Consider the following 19,442-nt stretch of genomic DNA (forward strand, 5'->3'; position numbering starts at 1 on the left):
TAGTATATATTTATAGGCAATTTAATATATCGTTGTGTATATTTATTCTACTTAAATAATACAATTTAATTTTAATAAAAAAAATACGTATATAAACATGGAAATATATATGTAATTAAAAAAGGGGATGTAATACACTTAGTGTGATATAGAAAGTATAATTAGTAGCTATTTACTATGATATATTGGATTGAGTAAAAAAGAAAATTTGCAATAATTAATAATTTTTTCTTTTCAAATATAATAACGAATTTATTTATGTTTTATTTTGCATAAACTACACACAGTTTTGGAGCTATATATTTTTCTTTTAATATCATTTTATTGTAATACGTTTGTAATGGCTCGCCATATATTTTTTATATGAGTCTATAATCAGAATTTTATTTATTAAATATAAAAAAAGACGAATATCTGAATATTTAATTAAGTTACAAAGTTATTGTTTGGACAAATAAGCGTATGTTGTGTAATGCTAAATCGGAAATATATTTGGTATTTAGATATCCTTTATATAACAAAAAAATAAAGTAATAATAATAGCAATATAAGAAAAATAAGAAACTAAACAATAAAGAAAATATATATAGTATTTACTACGTAAGAAATAATCAGAGGGGAAATTGCTGATCAAATTTCCAAGGCCGAAGGAGTATATTTCGCTATTTGTTTTGCTTTTCCTTTTTTTTCAATTAGTTCCTCCCCTTAGTTGTAAAATCATATGAATTGTTGAGCCAGGTATAACTCTGTAGTCGCTTAGTTTCATATCATCGTGCATTTGTTTCCCTTTAAAATAAAATAAAATTTAAAATATGAATAAATTAGTGAAAATTTCAAAAATATTATTTTAAACACAAAAAATGAAATATAAAAGTTTTATTAAATTTTATTAAAATTAAAACCTGAGAATATAAGTCTTATTTGTTTCGCATCAATGCCCTCTCTTTCTTCAATAGCCATCTTTATTTGCAAAACGGAACTAGAAGGCTCAAAATTAAATGATTGTCTTTTTCCTGTTAGTGTTTTTACTAATATTTGCATTTTCTTGATTTATTTTTAAATTATTATTATTTATTATCCCCAATTTAAGATAATGACTATTTTTTATTTTTACATTTCATAATACATTTTATGATGTGTATACGTTTAGTATGATATATTCTTCTTTTGGCTTAATGTTGCCTTTTTTTTATAAAATACAATTTAATTGCAATTTTCTTTTTTGTAATTCCTTTGTGTTTGTATTTATAAAAAAAATATATTTCTCTTTTATAATAAATGCTAAATACCAATTTAAGTAGCATATATAAGAATACCTAATAGCCTATGTATGCATAATTGTATACTATATATATAATTAAATTTACTAAATATAAAAAAAATAAATATCAAGGTATTATAAGTTTTAATTTTAAATTACTTTTAATTGTTTATGGCAAATCTTAATATAAGTTCCTCGATAAGCTTTAATTGCACATACCAATTGCGTATTATTAATCGCAAACATGAATATAAAAAAATTGAATAAATTGTAAAAAAAAAAGCAAAAAACAATTGAATATAATAAAAGAATTAAGAAAAGAAAATTATAATTTTTTTTATTTTATTGTTATGTGTATAATGTGATAGCATTTATATAATACAAAAATTGAATTTTATACCCATCACACATTAAGCATACATTTGGCGCATGATACTCTTTTCATTTACTATGTTATATATTGTATATAGTTTAAAAGCAAAATATAGAATTCTACCAAAGCATATAAATTACTTTTTTTGAAGTTCTATGAAAATATATATTAAAAAAATATCATTATATTTCATAAGAAAAAATATGCAAAATAGAAAAAAAAATTTAAGGCATTGTGTTTGCAATAAAACGGATTCACACACATATATGGAGATCTTTAAGGGGTTTCAAAAAGTATTTATTCTTACTATTTTATGTGATAATTGTTTTTTACATTTTTCTCAACTTATAGTAATATATCTTATATAAATATTTGTTGGTTTTATTATAAATTTTTAAAAATATTAATTTTAACGCCTCCTTTTGAAGCATAAATAGTTCAAGAATAGGCGCAATAAACAGTATATTTTCTGTATACATTATTACTATTTTTTAATAACTTGTTTTTGTCTGCTCTATTATATTGTAATTTTATTTATCTTTTATTTTGGTTTCTATGATATGAACAATATGTATATGCAATAAATATCAAAAAATAATTGAAAATGCAAGACAATAAAATATATCTTTATTGCATTTATATTTATTGTTGTATTTTATTATGATTGTCTCGGTATTTTTCTTTAATAATAATCACAAAAAAATTATAAAAAATGGACTTTTATTAAATTTCGATGAATGTTATTTTCTTTTAACACACGTTCATAACTATGCATTTGGTTATACGATATTTCTTTTAATTCACAAAATATCGCAATAAATGAAAGGCTGAAAACTCATAAATAAATATATAAAACACTGAATTTTAAACAATATGCATATAATTTATTTATAATTCGGTAAAGTATACAACATATACACGTTGATTTTCAAAATGTGGGTTCCTATATAATATTCAAAAAACATAAAACAAGATAAATTGAAATATTAATCAAAAATAAGAATTTTAATGAAAACGAAATAGAAACAACATTTAGAATTAAGAAATATGCAACCCTATACCAGAATTAATTACTTATGTTGAAAAGAAAATACTAATAATATTTATGATGGTTATAGCAATAATAGAAATAAAAATAATAGCATAAAATATTGTGTGTAGTTGAACTGAAATACGCATAAAAAATATTAATAAAGGAAAAATTTGCATGCGTATGCAATTAGACCTTGTTTTATTATAATTATATATATTTTTGTATATAGAGAGAATTTTGCATATTATATTGGGATTTCTTTTAAAAGGGGATTTACATTTTCTCTAATTTTTGTTATTTTTCTTAAAATAAAAATATAAGACTTGTAAAACCAAACTAAATTGTTATTGATATAAACGCGCACACGTGTAGAAACATAAGGATATTATAACCAATTAAAATAAAATGTATTGTTCATATTAATTGAGAATATAACCAAATGGTTGCCCGCCACGCTATCATCACAAAAAAAAATATATATATACATATATTGTAAAAATACTGAAAACATCTGTAAAAAGTAGCATATAAATAAAAACAAAAATTTAATAGCTTCCCGCTTTTTGTTCTTAAATTATTATGAGAAATATTCTAATATTGTAGAATTAAAAAAAAAAAAAAAAAAATTTATTCGAAGTATTTAAAAAAAAAAAAAATAAGTGTTATAATCAACATATATAATAAAAATTTCCAAATTTACTTTTATTTCGAATATTTTATAAATTTATACATGAATACATCTATATGCATAAAAATATGGCAATTTTATTTCATGAGCTTATTAAAAGAATTGTTCTGATAAATTAATTTCAATTGCTTAATTTTTATTTTTTTTATTTAAACCAATTTTGTTCACAAGCATTTTTAATGGATGTTGCTAACGCAACACACCTATAAAATCATATTTTTGATATTAATATATATTTTTAAATAATTATATTTATTCGTATATATTTGATGCAAGCATATATTGTGACTACAATTTAGTGTAAAGGATTAATAATATTGTTATATTTATATATATTCATTATTTGTAGATCGAAAAAAACATATATTTACGAAATTTTTATGTATATTTTTAAAAAAATTATGCTATTTTTCTTAAAAAAATATATATAGCAAAATACAGTGACATACTCATTGAATAAGCTTATATATATGCACAGTTATCTCTCCATTTTATGCTTTGAAGAATTGTTATCACGTTCCCTCGCTTATTCATAAAATTTATTCATATATAGACACGCATAGACGCATGATACGTAGGAATATAGAGAAAACGAGAGTGAGAAATATACAGGGAAATACATTTCTATTTATTCTTTATTCGTTTCAGCAATGAATGAAACAAATGTTGGAACAGACATAGAAGAAAAGAAAAAACACACAGGAAAAGAAGGGAAACATAAATTCTCCATTAGACACAAAAAAATAAAATTATATAACAAATCAAAATCACAAGAAAAACGAAAAAAAAAGGTTAAACAATTTAAAAATTATAATTCTTTAAAGTATAAAAAAAAAAACGAAAAACCGAAAAAAAAAAAAAAAAAAACATCCATGCTATTAAATAAAAAGAATGATTCGAATTTAGAAAAGAACCCTAGCTATTCAAATGTAGTTATTAGTGAAAAGGCTCAATCTTTCATAAATCATGATAAATCTATAAATGAGCATGCTTCCAAAAAAAAATTTACAAATAATAATTTAAATGAGAAGGAACCAATAACTCCTGATAATTCGTCCAATAAATATATATCAAATAAGTGTGATGAAACCCATATTAGTAATAATTTAGATGCCATTAAAGAGCTTAAAAACGGTGTAAAAAAATATCAAAATGAATCTTCGAATTATATATACGAAAAAATAACATGTAAAAGAATATTACAAAATTATGTTGAAAAAACAAATGTTAAAGAGGATAAGGATACTTGTAAAAGCATTGAGGATAGTAATACCAATTATAGCCTTTTAAAAAATCAAGAAATAAAAAGTATACAAATTTGTAATAAAGAACAAAATATAAAACGTAATATTTTCAAAACACAAAATTGGAAAAATGGTTTTATTCCTTCTATTCGAAATAATTATGGTAGTAGATGTGTTGGAATTTCTGAAAGAAGTGCCTTAAAAGTACAAAATTCAATAATAATTCGAAATGGTACAAAAAATGTATTTATTAGTAAGTGCTGTACTGTAAAGAAAGATAAAACCCTCAGTATTGAGAATAACACGAAATTAAAAAAAGAAAAATGCTCAGATGTAAGTAAATCAGATATTTATAAAAATATTCATCACACTATTATCAATGATATTGATGAAATTAACAACAAAATTAAAAGAAAAGTTGCGATAAAAAAAACAAAAAATATTAAAGATATAGACATGGATAAAAAAAATATAAATGAAAATCTCAAACATTCTAATATTTTACCTGAAAACATTAATTCGGTTGAAGATAGTGCATTGGTAAAAGAAGCATTCGAATTTACACCAAAAGATGCTACCTTGATTGAGCTTGAGAAAATTCATCTAAGCAACTTTAAAGAATTGCCTATTCCCCTGAAAAATAACGCAGATCAAATAAAATTCATTTTAGAAAATTTAAGTGAAGAACAAATAATTAGATTGTCTATCCCTTTTAACGAAAATTCAAAAATAGTAAAGTATTTAAATTTGTTATCAATAGAAAAAATAGAGAAAATAATAAAACTATTAGATGTAGACAATTATAAAAGTTTTATATTTATATTTAAAGAAGATAAAATTGTTAAAATTATAGAAAACATTTCTATAAATACAAGTATAAGTATATTGTTAAATTTACCACAAAATAAATTGACATATATATTTAATAAAATGACAGAACAAATTATAATAAAAATCATAAATACAATTTCATTGTGCAAATTTTATTATATAATTGAATGCTTGCCTATAGAAAAAATCAGCCCCCTTTCTAATCATATATCTTATGAAAAATTATATATACTTCATAATAATTTGACATCTAAAAATTTATGTTTAATAACTAACGATTTATATATTTCAACCACTAATAGACTTATGAATGACCTGCCTTTACATAAATCTATTAAAATTATGAAATATTTATCAATTAAAAAAATGGCACAATGCATAAATATAAATTATATGTCTGTTTATTTTGCTGCTGAAATATGTAAATCTTTTAATTCACCAGAGATTGTTGATATATTATTTTATTTAAATGAAAAAAATACAGAAATATTATTAAAAGAATGTGATATTAAGAAAATTGTTGTATATATTAATTACATACCTGTAAATAAATTTAAGACCATTATCCATAAATTTCCAACAAGTTTTCTAAAACAAATTATTAATGATATATCTATGAAATATATTATACAAATATTTATTTCGTTACCTCAGAATAAGACAATCGAATGTTTATATTCTTTGTCACCCAAAAAATTAAATATACTAATAACCACAATACCGACTAAAAATCTGATAATAGATTTAATCATTCAAAATGGAAACCCAACAATACCAGTCGAGTCATCGATAAAAGATCACAAAGTTTATAAAAAAAAGAAAAGAAAGCAAAAAAAATTAATTAAAATGTTAGATAGTTCTAATATATTTCTCATATTAAATGAATTAAGTGGAAACAATTATGATATATTTTGTAAACCGTTGTGTGCAAATCAAATTAAAGATATTATTAGCAACCATCCAATTGATTGTAAAAAATCTGCAAAAATTATTCTATATTTGCCTATTAATAAAATTATAGAAATACTTGGAAACTTGGAAAAAGAAAAATTTACAGCCATAATAAAACAGTTCCCTTATTATATAAGGGAAATTATTAATCAGCGAATATATAACGAAAATAATGCTCTTCGAGAGAATAGTGAAATTACAAATTTGAATAATGTTGATGAAAATCTTTACAATAATAATAATTTTAAAGACAATATTGAAAATGGAAGTAACAAAATCAAGCGAATGCATCAAATATTCACCACATTTAAATTACTGAAATTTATAAAGTTTTTTAACGATTATTATAATTTAAAAGAAATAAAAAAATATGCATATAGTAATTATATACAAGAACGAAAAAAGAATGATATAATACATAGTATCAATATTAAAAATTATCTAAAATTTCTTAATTGTACACCATGTGTTAAAATAATGAAAATAGAGAATGCTATTAACAAAGCATTGAATAAAAATGTCTATAATAAAAATAATGTAATAGATTCTATATTCATTTTTTTTAATATATATCATAAAACGAAAATTCAAAAATACATCAATGAACAAAAAGTAATATGCTCTTTAGAGAATTATACTCTTATAAAAAAGGAAAAAGTAAAAAAAATAAAATATATCGAAGGAAGTTCAATACTATCCAGTAATACTAATGCCTCGCAAGATCATAACCAATATGAAAAGAACGAATATATCAATGAAAATAATATTAACGAAAATATGTTACACAATGTGAATAAATACTCTTTAAAAAATGAACATAAGTCAAATGATGAAACTAAAAACATATCGGACAACATAAAACCCATGGAAGACGCAAAGGAATCAAGCATACTAAAAATAAAAAATAATTATTATGTTTTTATAATATACCTCGTTTCTTTTATAAAAAAACATATTCAAAAATGTATTATATTAAGCGCACAGATAAATTCTGAAAATTGTCCAAAAAATCAAATCATCAAATATTGCAACATTTCCAATGCAGAGGAAAATCTAAGTGATGAAAGCAGAAATAAAGATGTCAAAGACAATCAGAACAACATAATATATGTTAATAGCGAAAATAAAAATGAAATTGATCAAACCAATATTAGGAAGGAATACAAATTTAGTAAAATGTTTTTTAATAGCGTCAGGAAAATTATGAAAAGTATTTTCTACACTGTTAAAAAAATCAATAAAATGGATAATTCATTGTTTGCAACGAAAAATAATTCTGCTTCTAATATAATACGAACTAAAATAATTTATTGTAAAAATGTTGTAAAAAACATGATATTTAATGAATTCAATATAAAAGAACGTTTTAGAAATTATTTAGAGTTTGAAAATAATAAAAGAGCAAATATAGCAGACAAATGCATCCTTGAGAAATCCAGATGTGTACATCCAAATGAAATAACAAAAAGCTTAAATTATTTGGACTATTCAATAGTTAAAAATTTAACAGAAAACATAAATTTTATCAGGGATGATGAATTTGGTCAAATGCGTAAAGAAAGCGATAATCTGAAAAATAAATATATAGTAAAAGATTTAAATGAAAACAAAGAATGCACGGAAATTAAACAAATTGTAAAAAAAATAGAAAATATAGAGTATAAGCATAATGATGAAACCTGTTATGATTTCCGAAATAATAATATATTCTTATTGAATAAAAGTAAAATTCCACAATTAAGCAGTTCTAACGAAAACGTATTAATCACATATAATATATCTGACTTCGATTATGGGATAGAAATTCAAACAAATAGTAAACTTATAGATACTGAAAAAAATAATGGGAATCTAAACGATATACATGGTGTCGAAGGAAGTTATAAGAATAATGCAAAGGATGTTGTAAAAGACAGGATAAAAAATAGAACAATTGAAACTTTGAATGTTTTTGAAAAGGAAAGAGATTTTAATACGTCCTCAAAACAAAGTAACAAAATATATTTAAAAAATATAAAAAAAGAATACTCCATTAACCCGAATCAGTATTCTCTGTTCCCAAATTTGAAATTTTTTAAAAAAAAAATCACCCCCAAAAAACAAAACACAGTTGCTATTAATAACGACAATTCTGACCTAGAACAAAGAAAAGAAAAATTATCAAATAATAATAATATAACAAATTTATCATCAAATGTTGGAATAATAAAAAACACAAAGCAATATTGTTTAAGGTTCATGTTTGTATTAAATGATATAAATTTAGAGAAAAGTATGAATAATACTACTATAGTCATAAATTTTTATTTTCAAAAAACGAACAAATATTTTAAAAAATATAAAAACAATATTTTCGGAGCATCATTAGTTATAAATACAAACATAAATGGGAAGAATAATGTCATAAATATTAATACCCCTAATAACGACAATTACTGTTATATAAGCCCAAATATTATTTCTTTGAATAAATATAATATTAATAATGATCCATTTGAGAATTATTGGAAAAATATAAATTTACAAAATAGTAATGACAATAATAAAAACAACCTAAACGAATGTAATAGTGACGTTTCTGATGTAGACAAAAAAATGTTTGAAAATTCATTTTTGAGAACTGTTGATAAATCTGATGAAAAGGCAAAAGATGAGAGTATCACTGAATCTGTTCCTTTTAATTGCGAGCATCCAAATTTTGCTGATCAACTATTACAAGATTATATCAATTTGAATATAAAAAAAACTACTAATATTAAACAATCTATGAAAAAAGTATATAAAAGCTTTTATTCCAATTTTATTTTATTATGGACATGTAAAAACATAGGATACATATACTTAGATAAAAATAATTCCCTATACATAAACATTAATGATTCTACAAATAACTTTTCTATTAATTTACATAAAAAAAAATATAATGTTATATCTGATATAAAATCCTCCAAAAAGAATGATTTTATTTTTGTTAAAAATTTTAAGGATAAAATAATTTTACAAAAAATAAAAACGCTGTTTTCAAAAGCGTTTTTAAAAAAAAATAATACTTCAAATGATATTTTGAATAAATCTACAATTGATAAAAACATACAAAATGATGAAATAACTGAAAATAAATTTATTTGTCTAAGTAATGAACATAACATACCAAAAGTGAATAAAAATAATATCGGAAATAACGAGGTAATAAACTGTCTAAATTGTATAAACAAAACAAATATACAAATAAATAATACTCATGACGATCAAAATAGTAAACAAAATAAATTAAACATCATAAAAAATAATATTGGAGATAATGAAAGTGAAATTTGTTTTGGTGATGATTGCTACAATATGTATAAAAATTATAACCCACCCTATAATTGTGGTTCCAAAAATAATATCACATACAACGATAAAAATTTTGAGACGAGTGAAATATATAAGAGCATTATTACGACATGTAAGCATTTGGACCTACCGTATAAGAATAATGCTTCAGAACAATTTGAAATAAAAAAAGAAACAATGCTGATTGAAAATAATAATATACAAGACAAACAACAATGCTATAATGGGAATGGTTATAAAATTTCTGAAAAAATAAAAATTGCAAGTTGGAAGGATAAAATAGATAAAAACGATTTTTACAATAACACAAATAGTAAATCTTTTTCAACTAACAAACAAAATATAGTAACTAACAGATTTAATAATATAATTTATAAAGCTAATAAAAAATTAGCATTTAAAAAAAAAATAATAGATGATCAACTATTAAAAAAATATAATATTAACAGGGAATCCTTAAATTCACTAACTGAAAGTGAAAAACAAATAGTGGACGAAATAAAAAATGATGAATTTAATAAAATTATAGAACAAGAATTATACAACGAAAATAATAATTATAAATTTCAAGATTCATTTCCTTTGAGAAGTATTGGTTATACTGAAGAAGAATTTAACATAATAATGTATTTGGAAAAAAGGAAAAAAAGACAAAACTCCAAAAAAAAAACAATTAAAAAAAATATTAATTGTCTTATATCAAGTTTAAATAATATTAAGATGCGTAAACTAAATTTTATTCCACTTTTGGAAAACTCGTTGTGTAATTATAATATTAATACATATTCTTCCCATTTGGAAACTGACTATAATTGTGATAAGAATGAAAATAAAAGCAGTGATATAATTGACCAAAATTTCTTTATAGGAGCTATAAAAAAACAACCCCGAACTTTATCAAATGAGCATAATAACATCGAAGAGGACCAATACTCAAATAATTCAAATGTACAAAAAGAAAACTCCTTATTTTTAGCATTTGAAAACAATAAAAAAAAACATATATATAAAGAAAATCCAAACAATAATTTTAAAAATAATAATCCCAAAAAATTAATGTGTAAGCATATTTTAACAAGGGAATTTGATAAAAATACAATTTTTTCCGATGTAAATAATGTATCAGGAGAATCAGATGAAATGAAACAAATCCATAAAACTAATAAAATGTCAAACTATTTGATATCAAACATTGAAATGCATAAAAAGAAAAAGGATATAAGAGACTCACTAAAAAACGTACCAAATATATATACACACGAAACACCCCAAAATAAAAAGGAGCAGTTTCTTAACTCTTTACATCAATCAAATAAATGTATTAATTATTCTGCAAGTACAAAAAAATTAACACACACAAAAAGTGATATTTATAATAAAACTATGAATGAGGACAATATAGCGAGAAGCATTGATTTTATTAGACAAATGGAAGAAAATAATTTAACTAAATACTGCCCTCAAAAGGAATATAATAAACGTTTAATAAATAAAGCTAACAAAACTAATAAAGCAAACAGAAACTTGCTTAAGAAAACCATCTTCAATAATACACATGGCAGAAATAATAGTAATACAATTCTAAATTCTAACAAAATTCCACATAAAAAGTATGGAGCCAATTATTTAACGCGCCAAGAAAAGATAGTTGGTGAGTCAAAATTAATACCAGCGAAAAATACCCTAGAATATTCAAACGAGACAATACCTTCTGAAGAATTAAAAAACGAAGATATTAATGACTCAAAAAATAGAAAACAAAATAAAAAATGTGAAAACGAAGAAACTGGGCTTTTAAACATGTATTGCTTATTTGAAAATAAATCAAATTTTTTTTATTTAATTAGTGAAGGGTATTCTAAAGCTAGTAGTTTTGTGAATGATAGTATGCTAATTCATTCAAAATTGTATAATGATATTTTTGATATAAAAGAAAATGATATGTTAATTTGGTATAATCAATCTATTTGTAATGATTGCAAAAACCTTGATGAAGATAATAATGGCAATAATATTAATAATCCAAATGACAAGGTTAGCAATGAAAATAATTTGTGTATTCACAGAAACCCCAAAATGCTATGTAGTATTTGCGGTGATGTTTTTAAAAAAAATTTGTTAAATGATTTGTTCTTTTTTAAGATTATTATAATAAATAAAAAAAATATATTTTTAAAACGATTAATTATTAGCATACATTATGAGAGTCCATTAATAAATGCTCATTTTAATTCAAAAGACAATATTAAATATATTTTGGAAAAAAACACTAAGCAATATAAATTAAAAATTATAGCTATAACTAAAAAAAAAGTACATAAAAAATTATCTTTATCAAAATCAAAATTTTTAAGAAAATGCTTAGAAATTGAATTAATTAGTAATTTTCAAAATGCGAACAACTTAATATCTACACAAAATTATAATAATCACATTTCTACAACCGATCCATATTATTGTATAAATGGGTCCAAAACATCTATTCATAATATGAATGAATATAAACAAAATATAATCTATGAACAAATTGAAACTCATTCAGAAGATTTATCAAATGTTGTGCAATCACCTCAGTTTAATTTTGATGCATTCAATTCGAGTACAGCAATTCTTACGTTTAGCATACTCAATGACAGAAATAAAAGGTAGCAACAATATATTTTTTTTTATAACCATAAATTTCACATTCTATGCCTTATACAAAATTATATTTTTCATTTTTATGTGTGTATACGTCTATGAAGGTTTTGAAAATCGGCTTACTCTTTCCTTATCTTATATATATGACTGCGTTTACCATATTATCTATGTATAAATTTGTTTATTTTTCAGGAAATATGACATTGAGAGATTTATTGTTCCTTCAGTATTGTTTTGCACCAATGGCTAAGTATTGCAAGCCCATTATGAGGAAATATAAATAAAATATGGGGAAATGCATATCCATATATATATCAAAAAAAAAATAAATATGCAGTTTTCTCCTTTGATTACATTAGTTCGGCAGAATATTGCTAAAATTTTTTTTAATCTCTTTGAGATGTAATCGTTGCTACTCTATTTTATTTTTATTTACATTATTTGCATTATTTCATTTTTTTACATCTTTTGTTGTTTTTTTTGTGCAATTTGTTAGCATCAAATAATGCATATACCATAAATTCAAAACAATAAATTACTATATTAACTAGCATTATACACTTAGTATTTTGTTAAAACACGTAGTAAAATGTCATGAATAATATTTGAAATTATCAAAATAATTATAATAAGGCCACGTTTAATTAAGCATAACGATAAAAATGTTATATTGTATTTAATTAAAGAGAATACGAAATAGTTGTTATATATATAGTGATAATTAAAGAGAAAAAATGAATATTCTGCTAAACTATAATTAAAAATGTATAAGCTGTTTCAAATTGTAACCATTCTGAAGATGATAAAGCTATTCATATAAATAAGTATATTAGATATATAATACCGTTATAGTACACATTTAGCCAACGCTAGGAATGTTGCACAGGCAAATAAACATGAATATACTTCAGTAAAAAATATAAATATACTTATAATATGAATATAAGAATTTCATATGTTGTACAAATACTTTTAATAACCCTTTTAAGAAGCTACTCTTACAAATTAAGTTATATTAACAAGTCATATTTTCATAAAAAAAATAATATCATTGAAAATGTGAGCTACTTGATAAAAATTACTAGCCTTAAAAATATAACATCTCATTTTCCGTTAAAAAATAAAAAAAATTATTTAAATTTACTGAAATTTGGGGTGAATAATTGGGAGGACAATAGTGATAACAATGGAAATAATAGTGGAAAAAATATAAGAACAAAATGCTCTATAAAATGTTTTGAATGCTCTAGTAAAAATTTCAGTCTGGACCAAACACACAACATTGGCCTTACACATATATTTTATAAAGAAAAAAAATATTCATTTTTTAAACCCTCGAAGCGCCCACTGTATTATATATATATTGATAAATATAAAAGGAGTATAATATACCAAAAGAATATATTAGCAAAATTAGTCATATATTCTGCTCAAAATATGTATTTTTATAATATTTTTTTAGAAATAATTAAAATTATAGAAAATACATTACATAAGAAAATATATAATATAAATATAAAAGAGGAATTTAATAAAAAGAAAGATGATATTGTAGATATGCTTCATGATATTTACAAAGATAAATATTTAAATACAATTTATGGAAAAAGAAAAAAATGTAGCAATAATAGTGAAAATAAAATCAATCTTCTTTTTATTGGAAGCAATGAATTCAGTTCTTTATGTTTTAAAATAATTTTATTAATTATAAAAGTGTTAAGAAATGATATTGTTATAGAAAATGTTATCACAAAAAGCCCCCAAAAAAAGGGAAGACATTTACTTATAAATAATTCTCCAATAGAAGAGGATGCTAAACAAAATAAAATAAATGTTTTTTATTATGATAAGTTAAAAAATAATATATATTTGTTAAAAAATAAACAGTTTAATCTAGGTGTAAGTATATCTTTTGGGGAAATATTTAATACTAAATTTTTTAAAACAATCAATACTAATATATACACTTTACATCCAAGTTTATTACCATCATATAAAGGTGCATCACCTATTCAAAGAAGCTTATTAAATAACGAATCTTTATTTGGTTATACTATATTTTTAACAAAATTAAAAATCGACTCTGGCACTTCTTTAATAAAAAAACAATTTCTATTTAATTCCCATTTTAATTTTAACGATATAATAACTATCATGTTTACATATGGAATATTACATTTTATGAAAAATATATTTTTTTTGTCAAATCTTAAATTATATGAACGTGACTCAACTTCATTTTCACAAGCAGACGCTGATACTAAATATCCAGAGCAAAAATACGATCCTCACAGTTACTATTATAACAATCACAATGACAAAAATATCAATTTACGGAAAAGAAACAAGATAGAGAATTTGTTCTTATTTCCACATTCACAATCAAGTCAATTTAATAATTCTACGAATTTATCACAAAAATGTTTAAATGGTAATAATGCGTCATACGAATATTATACGAATAATTGTTATGCTTCTAAAATTAAAGTTGAAGAAAAATATGTCTGCTTTTTTTGTTTTACTTCCTTATATATTCATAATAAAGTACGTAGTTTTATAAATTGGCCCAAAGCAGAATGCACACTTTTTTTGTTACATGATAATAAAATTCGAAAAATTGAAGCAAAGTTAATTAAAACATCCTATAATTTACCAATTTCTCAAAATGATAATATTTATGAACATACCCCATTTAATACAATGGATGATCACAAGTGTTTTGATGGCATTCCTCGAAAATATGCAATAGTCGATAAAGAATCCATAAACATTTTATGCAAAAATAATACTTTACTAAAAATTTACAAATTACAACGAAAAAATAAGCAAATTGTGGATGCCATAACATTTGTTAATAGCATTAATCGTGGAGTTATATTATATTAGTCTTTTAAATACAGTTTTTTAATAATTTTATTATTATTTTTTTTATTACCCTATAACACACCTCAATCTTAGTCTCTTTTTTAATAATTTTTTTGTGTACAACTTATTTGGTATGCGATAATGCATATAATACATATGTATGTTGATATTTAATATTATTTTTTTTATTGTGGATAAAGTTTAACTTATAAACATAATTTGCATTAAAAATTAATTTCTCGCCTAAATATCCATATAAATAATTTCTTTTTTTTTTAATTTCTTCATGTTGGACGTTTTTTTCGAAATATTATTTTGTTTGTTCCTAGATTTTAAATAAAATGCATTAAATATTGCTACTTTCCAATATATATAACTCTTTTTTCTTTGGTTAAATAAAACAAAAATTTATCATATGATATATATTGTAAAAATAGCTCATCCATGAGAATGATGCTAAAAATGATAAACCTTATAAATAGATTTATTTTTTTTAAGCTGGATAATATGAAAAAATGTTCACATAAAATATGTTTATTTAACCGTAGAAAAAAACGAATTTTTACAAAATTTCACGATTTTTGTAATATATTTTTTGTTTCATTAAATTTATATATTGTGAAGAAATATATACTTTCAAAAAACATTCGAATATCTTATTTGGAGGATAGAGGAGACGCATACCTACAAAAAAAGTATAGGACGGATACTAAATTTTTAAGAACAAAAAGGTAAAACTTGTGCATACACACATGTATATATATATACTAGCATTAACTTTTGCTAAACTTATTTTCATTTTTATAATTTCTAAGTGGAATACTATATAAAGATTTACTAGACGGTGAAGGTGATCCAATTGAAGAAGGGGATATTGTTTATATTCATTACCAAGGAAAAACAACAAATGATTTTCGAATAATTCAATCAACATTCAAAAGTATTATACCACCTAAAATAAAAGCTGGGGTTTATGATAAAAACCACATAAAGGCTATGTATGAAATAGTAATTGGTATGAAAAAACACACACGAAGGCAATGTATTGTCCCTCCCCATTTAGCATATCCTATTCATTTTCCTAATCAAGTATAAAAAAAATTCAATAAAAATAATCAAATATATTATATAGAAAGTTTTAATAATCATCATTATTTTACTTTATCTGTCTTATTTTTTTTTACTTTAGCCCCTTATTTATGAAATAGATATAGTAAAAGTGATAAAAAAGGGAGAAGAAAATGATACATTGCTTGAAAGAATAAAAAAAAATGTTAATTATTTAAGAACTGCTATAACCTCCTTCTTTTAGTTTTTTGCTACATAGAACCCCAAACGGATATTTTTTTAATTTATTTATATTTTATTTGTTTTTGTATGTTATTTTTAATATCATAAATTTTAGAAAAGGAAAGAAATATGTTTAACTTATTTGCCATCATTTTATTCCACCCTCTTGTTTTATATATCCCTTTTTATTATTTAATTATATATTTTTTTATTGAAATGGCTGAAAATAAAATAAGCCAAATGTGCTTTAAAAATAAATAGGCATATTTGTTTCATCAAATTTAATAAATGAATAAATATATTAATTATAAAAAATATAAAAAGATAAATATACAAATAGAAAATTAAATACGTAGTAATAAACTGCTAGTAAAATTGCCATTGTAGGTATTACTATGTAAAAATAAAAAATGTGCCGAGCTTGGCCATAAGTCTTTTATTATTTTTATTGTCCAAGTCACAAAACAGTACGGCGATTCTTCATAGAATGTCATCCCTTAGCTCATTTAGTATGCATGATGTGATATAATTTATATTGTTTTTCTTTTTTTCGATTATATTATCATCAATATCGTTTATATTATTTGTAGCATTATTTTTTAAGTGTAACTTATAAAAATTAGTTTTTATATTAACTAGCCAATTTTTAATAATATTAATATTTTTATCATTTTCTAATATAATTGAATATCCAACTTTTTTTCTTCTTCCAACTCTTCCACACAAATGAATATATTCGTTTAAATTTGTCGGCTTATTACATAAAATAACAATATCTAAGTCATTTATATGAAAGCCTCGAATGCTATCAAACGAGCTAATAATAATAGGAAATTTATTTGTATATTTTAGTCCCTCATTATTTTTAATATCAATTTCTTTTAAATTTTTTATTTCTTCGTAATTTTTACACATTTTTTTCAAAAAGTGATTATTTTCATTTTTTGATATTTCTAACCTTTCATGTAATAAAAGAGAAAAAATATTTTTTTCCATTAAATATTTTTTCGTATTCATTAATGAATAACCATTTTTTATTAAAATTAATATTTTCTGCATTTTAAAACTTTCTACAATTTCATAAACACCTTTAATTTTATTACTAAACAAATCATCATTTGTTATATGATAAAAATGATGTATATTTTTAGGAAGTTGAACTTTTATTACATACTTTTGCAAATTTGTTGGGTTATTTAATTCTAGCATATTATAAATATCTTCTTCATCTTGGTTGCCCTCATTTAAACTGGTTTCCTCTTCTATTGCACTTCTATAATTGATGTCATCAATTAATGATCGATTCTGTTCATCATTACCTATATCCTTTTTTTCTTTGTTCATATGAGAATTATCATTATTTGGGTTCATCATATCATTTAGTATTGTATCAGTTATTTCACCTTTGGTTACGTTTAATTCTACAATGCCTTCCCCTTCTAGCATATTATTTTTTTCCCTTAACAAATAAACATTTTTTTTTTTTAGATTATTCTTATTCAAACTCAATAGATTAAATATTTTTCTGTGTAATTCTCTATTTAGGGTACTAGAACATCCAATAAAATTTAATTTTTTGGGATTCATATACATAATAGTTTCTAGTATCATGTAAGCTGTTTTTTTTTTTTTTTTTATAAATTTTTTTTGGTTGTTTGAAGATCTATTTTTTTGTGAAGGAAGCAACTTATCAATTTCATCAAAAAAAACATACTTAATACTTTCTAAAAAATGTTTTAAATCATTTTTTTCTAAATTTAGCATATAATTTTTAAAACACAAAGGCGTTCCAACAAGAAAAAGAGCACCCCTTATATTTTCCATTTCATCTATCGTCGTATTTTCGTTCAGAAAATTATGATTGTTTAGTATTCCTTTTTTTTTTTTTTTTTTTTTTTTTAAATTACTACCACTATTTGTACACACTTCAATGTTTTCATATACTTGATCGATACTATGATTCGCTCTACTTTTACTACTTACATTGTTATTTTTCACTTTTTTGGAGTTATCATGCTTATCAATAAAAAGCTTAATTATACTGCCATTCTCATTATTTGTAAAGGATAATATATTTTGTGAAGTTTGTACACATAACTCTTTTGATGGACATAGTATGAGAATTTTATCCCCCTTCTTTAATACATTTTTTTCAGAGCTTTCTTCAAGCAATAAATCTTTATTTTCACGTATATCATAAATTTCTGAATATTTTTCACTAAATGGTATATATTTAAGTTTGCTTTTATTATTATTTTGTTGTTTATTTAAGTTAAATATGCTTTTATATCTTCCATCATAATAGTATTGATTTAAGAATTTTTCTCTTTCGATGTCTTCATCAAAAATGATTTCACTATTAAAATAATGTTTTAATACAAAATAAAATAAGGAAATTGTTGTTTTTCCACTGGATGTCTTAGAATGCACTATAACATTATTATTACGCTCTAATAAGTATATGAAATTTTTTTGAAGATTGCTTAAATATTTTATTTCTTGTATTCCATTGTTATTTTTTATTTCACCGTTTAAGTAATTTACTTTATTTTCATCATTATTACGTGTATTTTCAATAAAAACAATGTTTTGGTTTTTTCCCCATTTCTCAATTTTTTTATTTAAATGCGCTATGTTGTCATTATTCGTTTTTTCGACATTTTTTAAAATAAAATTTGTTCTTAAAACAGGGCGAATATTCCAAATATAAGAAATATTAGTATTCTTATTCAAAACTACACATTTTTTTGAGTATAAAATATTTTTTAAGAACAAACAGATTAGATATTTGTAGAAAAAACTATTTTTAGCCTTACTCAAAATAGATATGAAGCATTTTAACAAAAAAAAAAATACAATTATATAATTTTCCATAAAATTATATTTTATTTATTTTTGTTTTAATGTGATATTTATATCCTTTACTTCAA

The 19,442-nt window shown here is 22.2% G+C and overlaps 5 protein-coding genes across 5 annotated transcripts; 3 read left to right on the forward strand and 2 right to left on the reverse strand.

Annotated features, from left to right (window-relative positions):
- Nucleotides 1-688: 688 nt before the first annotated feature.
- Nucleotides 689-1,041, reverse strand: PBANKA_1411400 (ubiquitin-like protein nedd8 homologue, putative; the record flags this gene model as incomplete). Its single annotated transcript, XM_034567440.1, has 2 exons — nucleotides 689-786; nucleotides 903-1,041. 2 exons carry the CDS (start codon nucleotides 1,039-1,041, stop codon nucleotides 689-691), a joined length of 237 nt encoding a protein of 78 aa, XP_034423937.1.
- Nucleotides 1,042-4,005: 2,964 nt separating this feature from the next.
- On the forward strand, nucleotides 4,006-12,607 carry PBANKA_1411500 (conserved Plasmodium protein, unknown function; the record flags this gene model as incomplete). Its single annotated transcript, XM_034567442.1, has 2 exons — nucleotides 4,006-12,362; nucleotides 12,550-12,607. The coding sequence occupies 2 exons, from the start codon at nucleotides 4,006-4,008 to the stop codon at nucleotides 12,605-12,607; spliced, it is 8,415 nt and encodes a 2,804-aa protein (XP_034423938.1).
- Nucleotides 12,608-13,293: 686 nt separating this feature from the next.
- PBANKA_1411600 (methionyl-tRNA formyltransferase, putative) lies at nucleotides 13,294-15,243 on the forward strand (the record flags this gene model as incomplete). The annotated part of the gene is made up of 1 exon (XM_034567443.1): nucleotides 13,294-15,243. One exon carries the CDS (start codon nucleotides 13,294-13,296, stop codon nucleotides 15,241-15,243), a length of 1,950 nt encoding a protein of 649 aa, XP_034423939.1.
- A 423-nt stretch (nucleotides 15,244-15,666) lies between these two features.
- PBANKA_1411700 (peptidyl-prolyl cis-trans isomerase, putative) lies at nucleotides 15,667-16,534 on the forward strand (the record flags this gene model as incomplete). Its single annotated transcript, XM_034567444.1, has 3 exons — nucleotides 15,667-15,953; nucleotides 16,038-16,311; nucleotides 16,412-16,534. The coding sequence occupies 3 exons, from the start codon at nucleotides 15,667-15,669 to the stop codon at nucleotides 16,532-16,534; spliced, it is 684 nt and encodes a 227-aa protein (XP_034423940.1).
- A 458-nt stretch (nucleotides 16,535-16,992) lies between these two features.
- PBANKA_1411800 (DEAD box helicase, putative) lies at nucleotides 16,993-19,386 on the reverse strand (the record flags this gene model as incomplete). The annotated part of the gene is made up of 1 exon (XM_034567445.1): nucleotides 16,993-19,386. The coding sequence occupies one exon, from the start codon at nucleotides 19,384-19,386 to the stop codon at nucleotides 16,993-16,995; it is 2,394 nt and encodes a 797-aa protein (XP_034423941.1).
- Between the last annotated feature and the right edge of the window lie 56 nt (nucleotides 19,387-19,442).

This window comes from Plasmodium berghei, assembly GCF_900002375.2.
Source record: "Plasmodium berghei ANKA genome assembly, chromosome: 14".
NCBI lineage: Eukaryota > Apicomplexa > Aconoidasida > Haemosporida > Plasmodiidae > Plasmodium > Plasmodium berghei.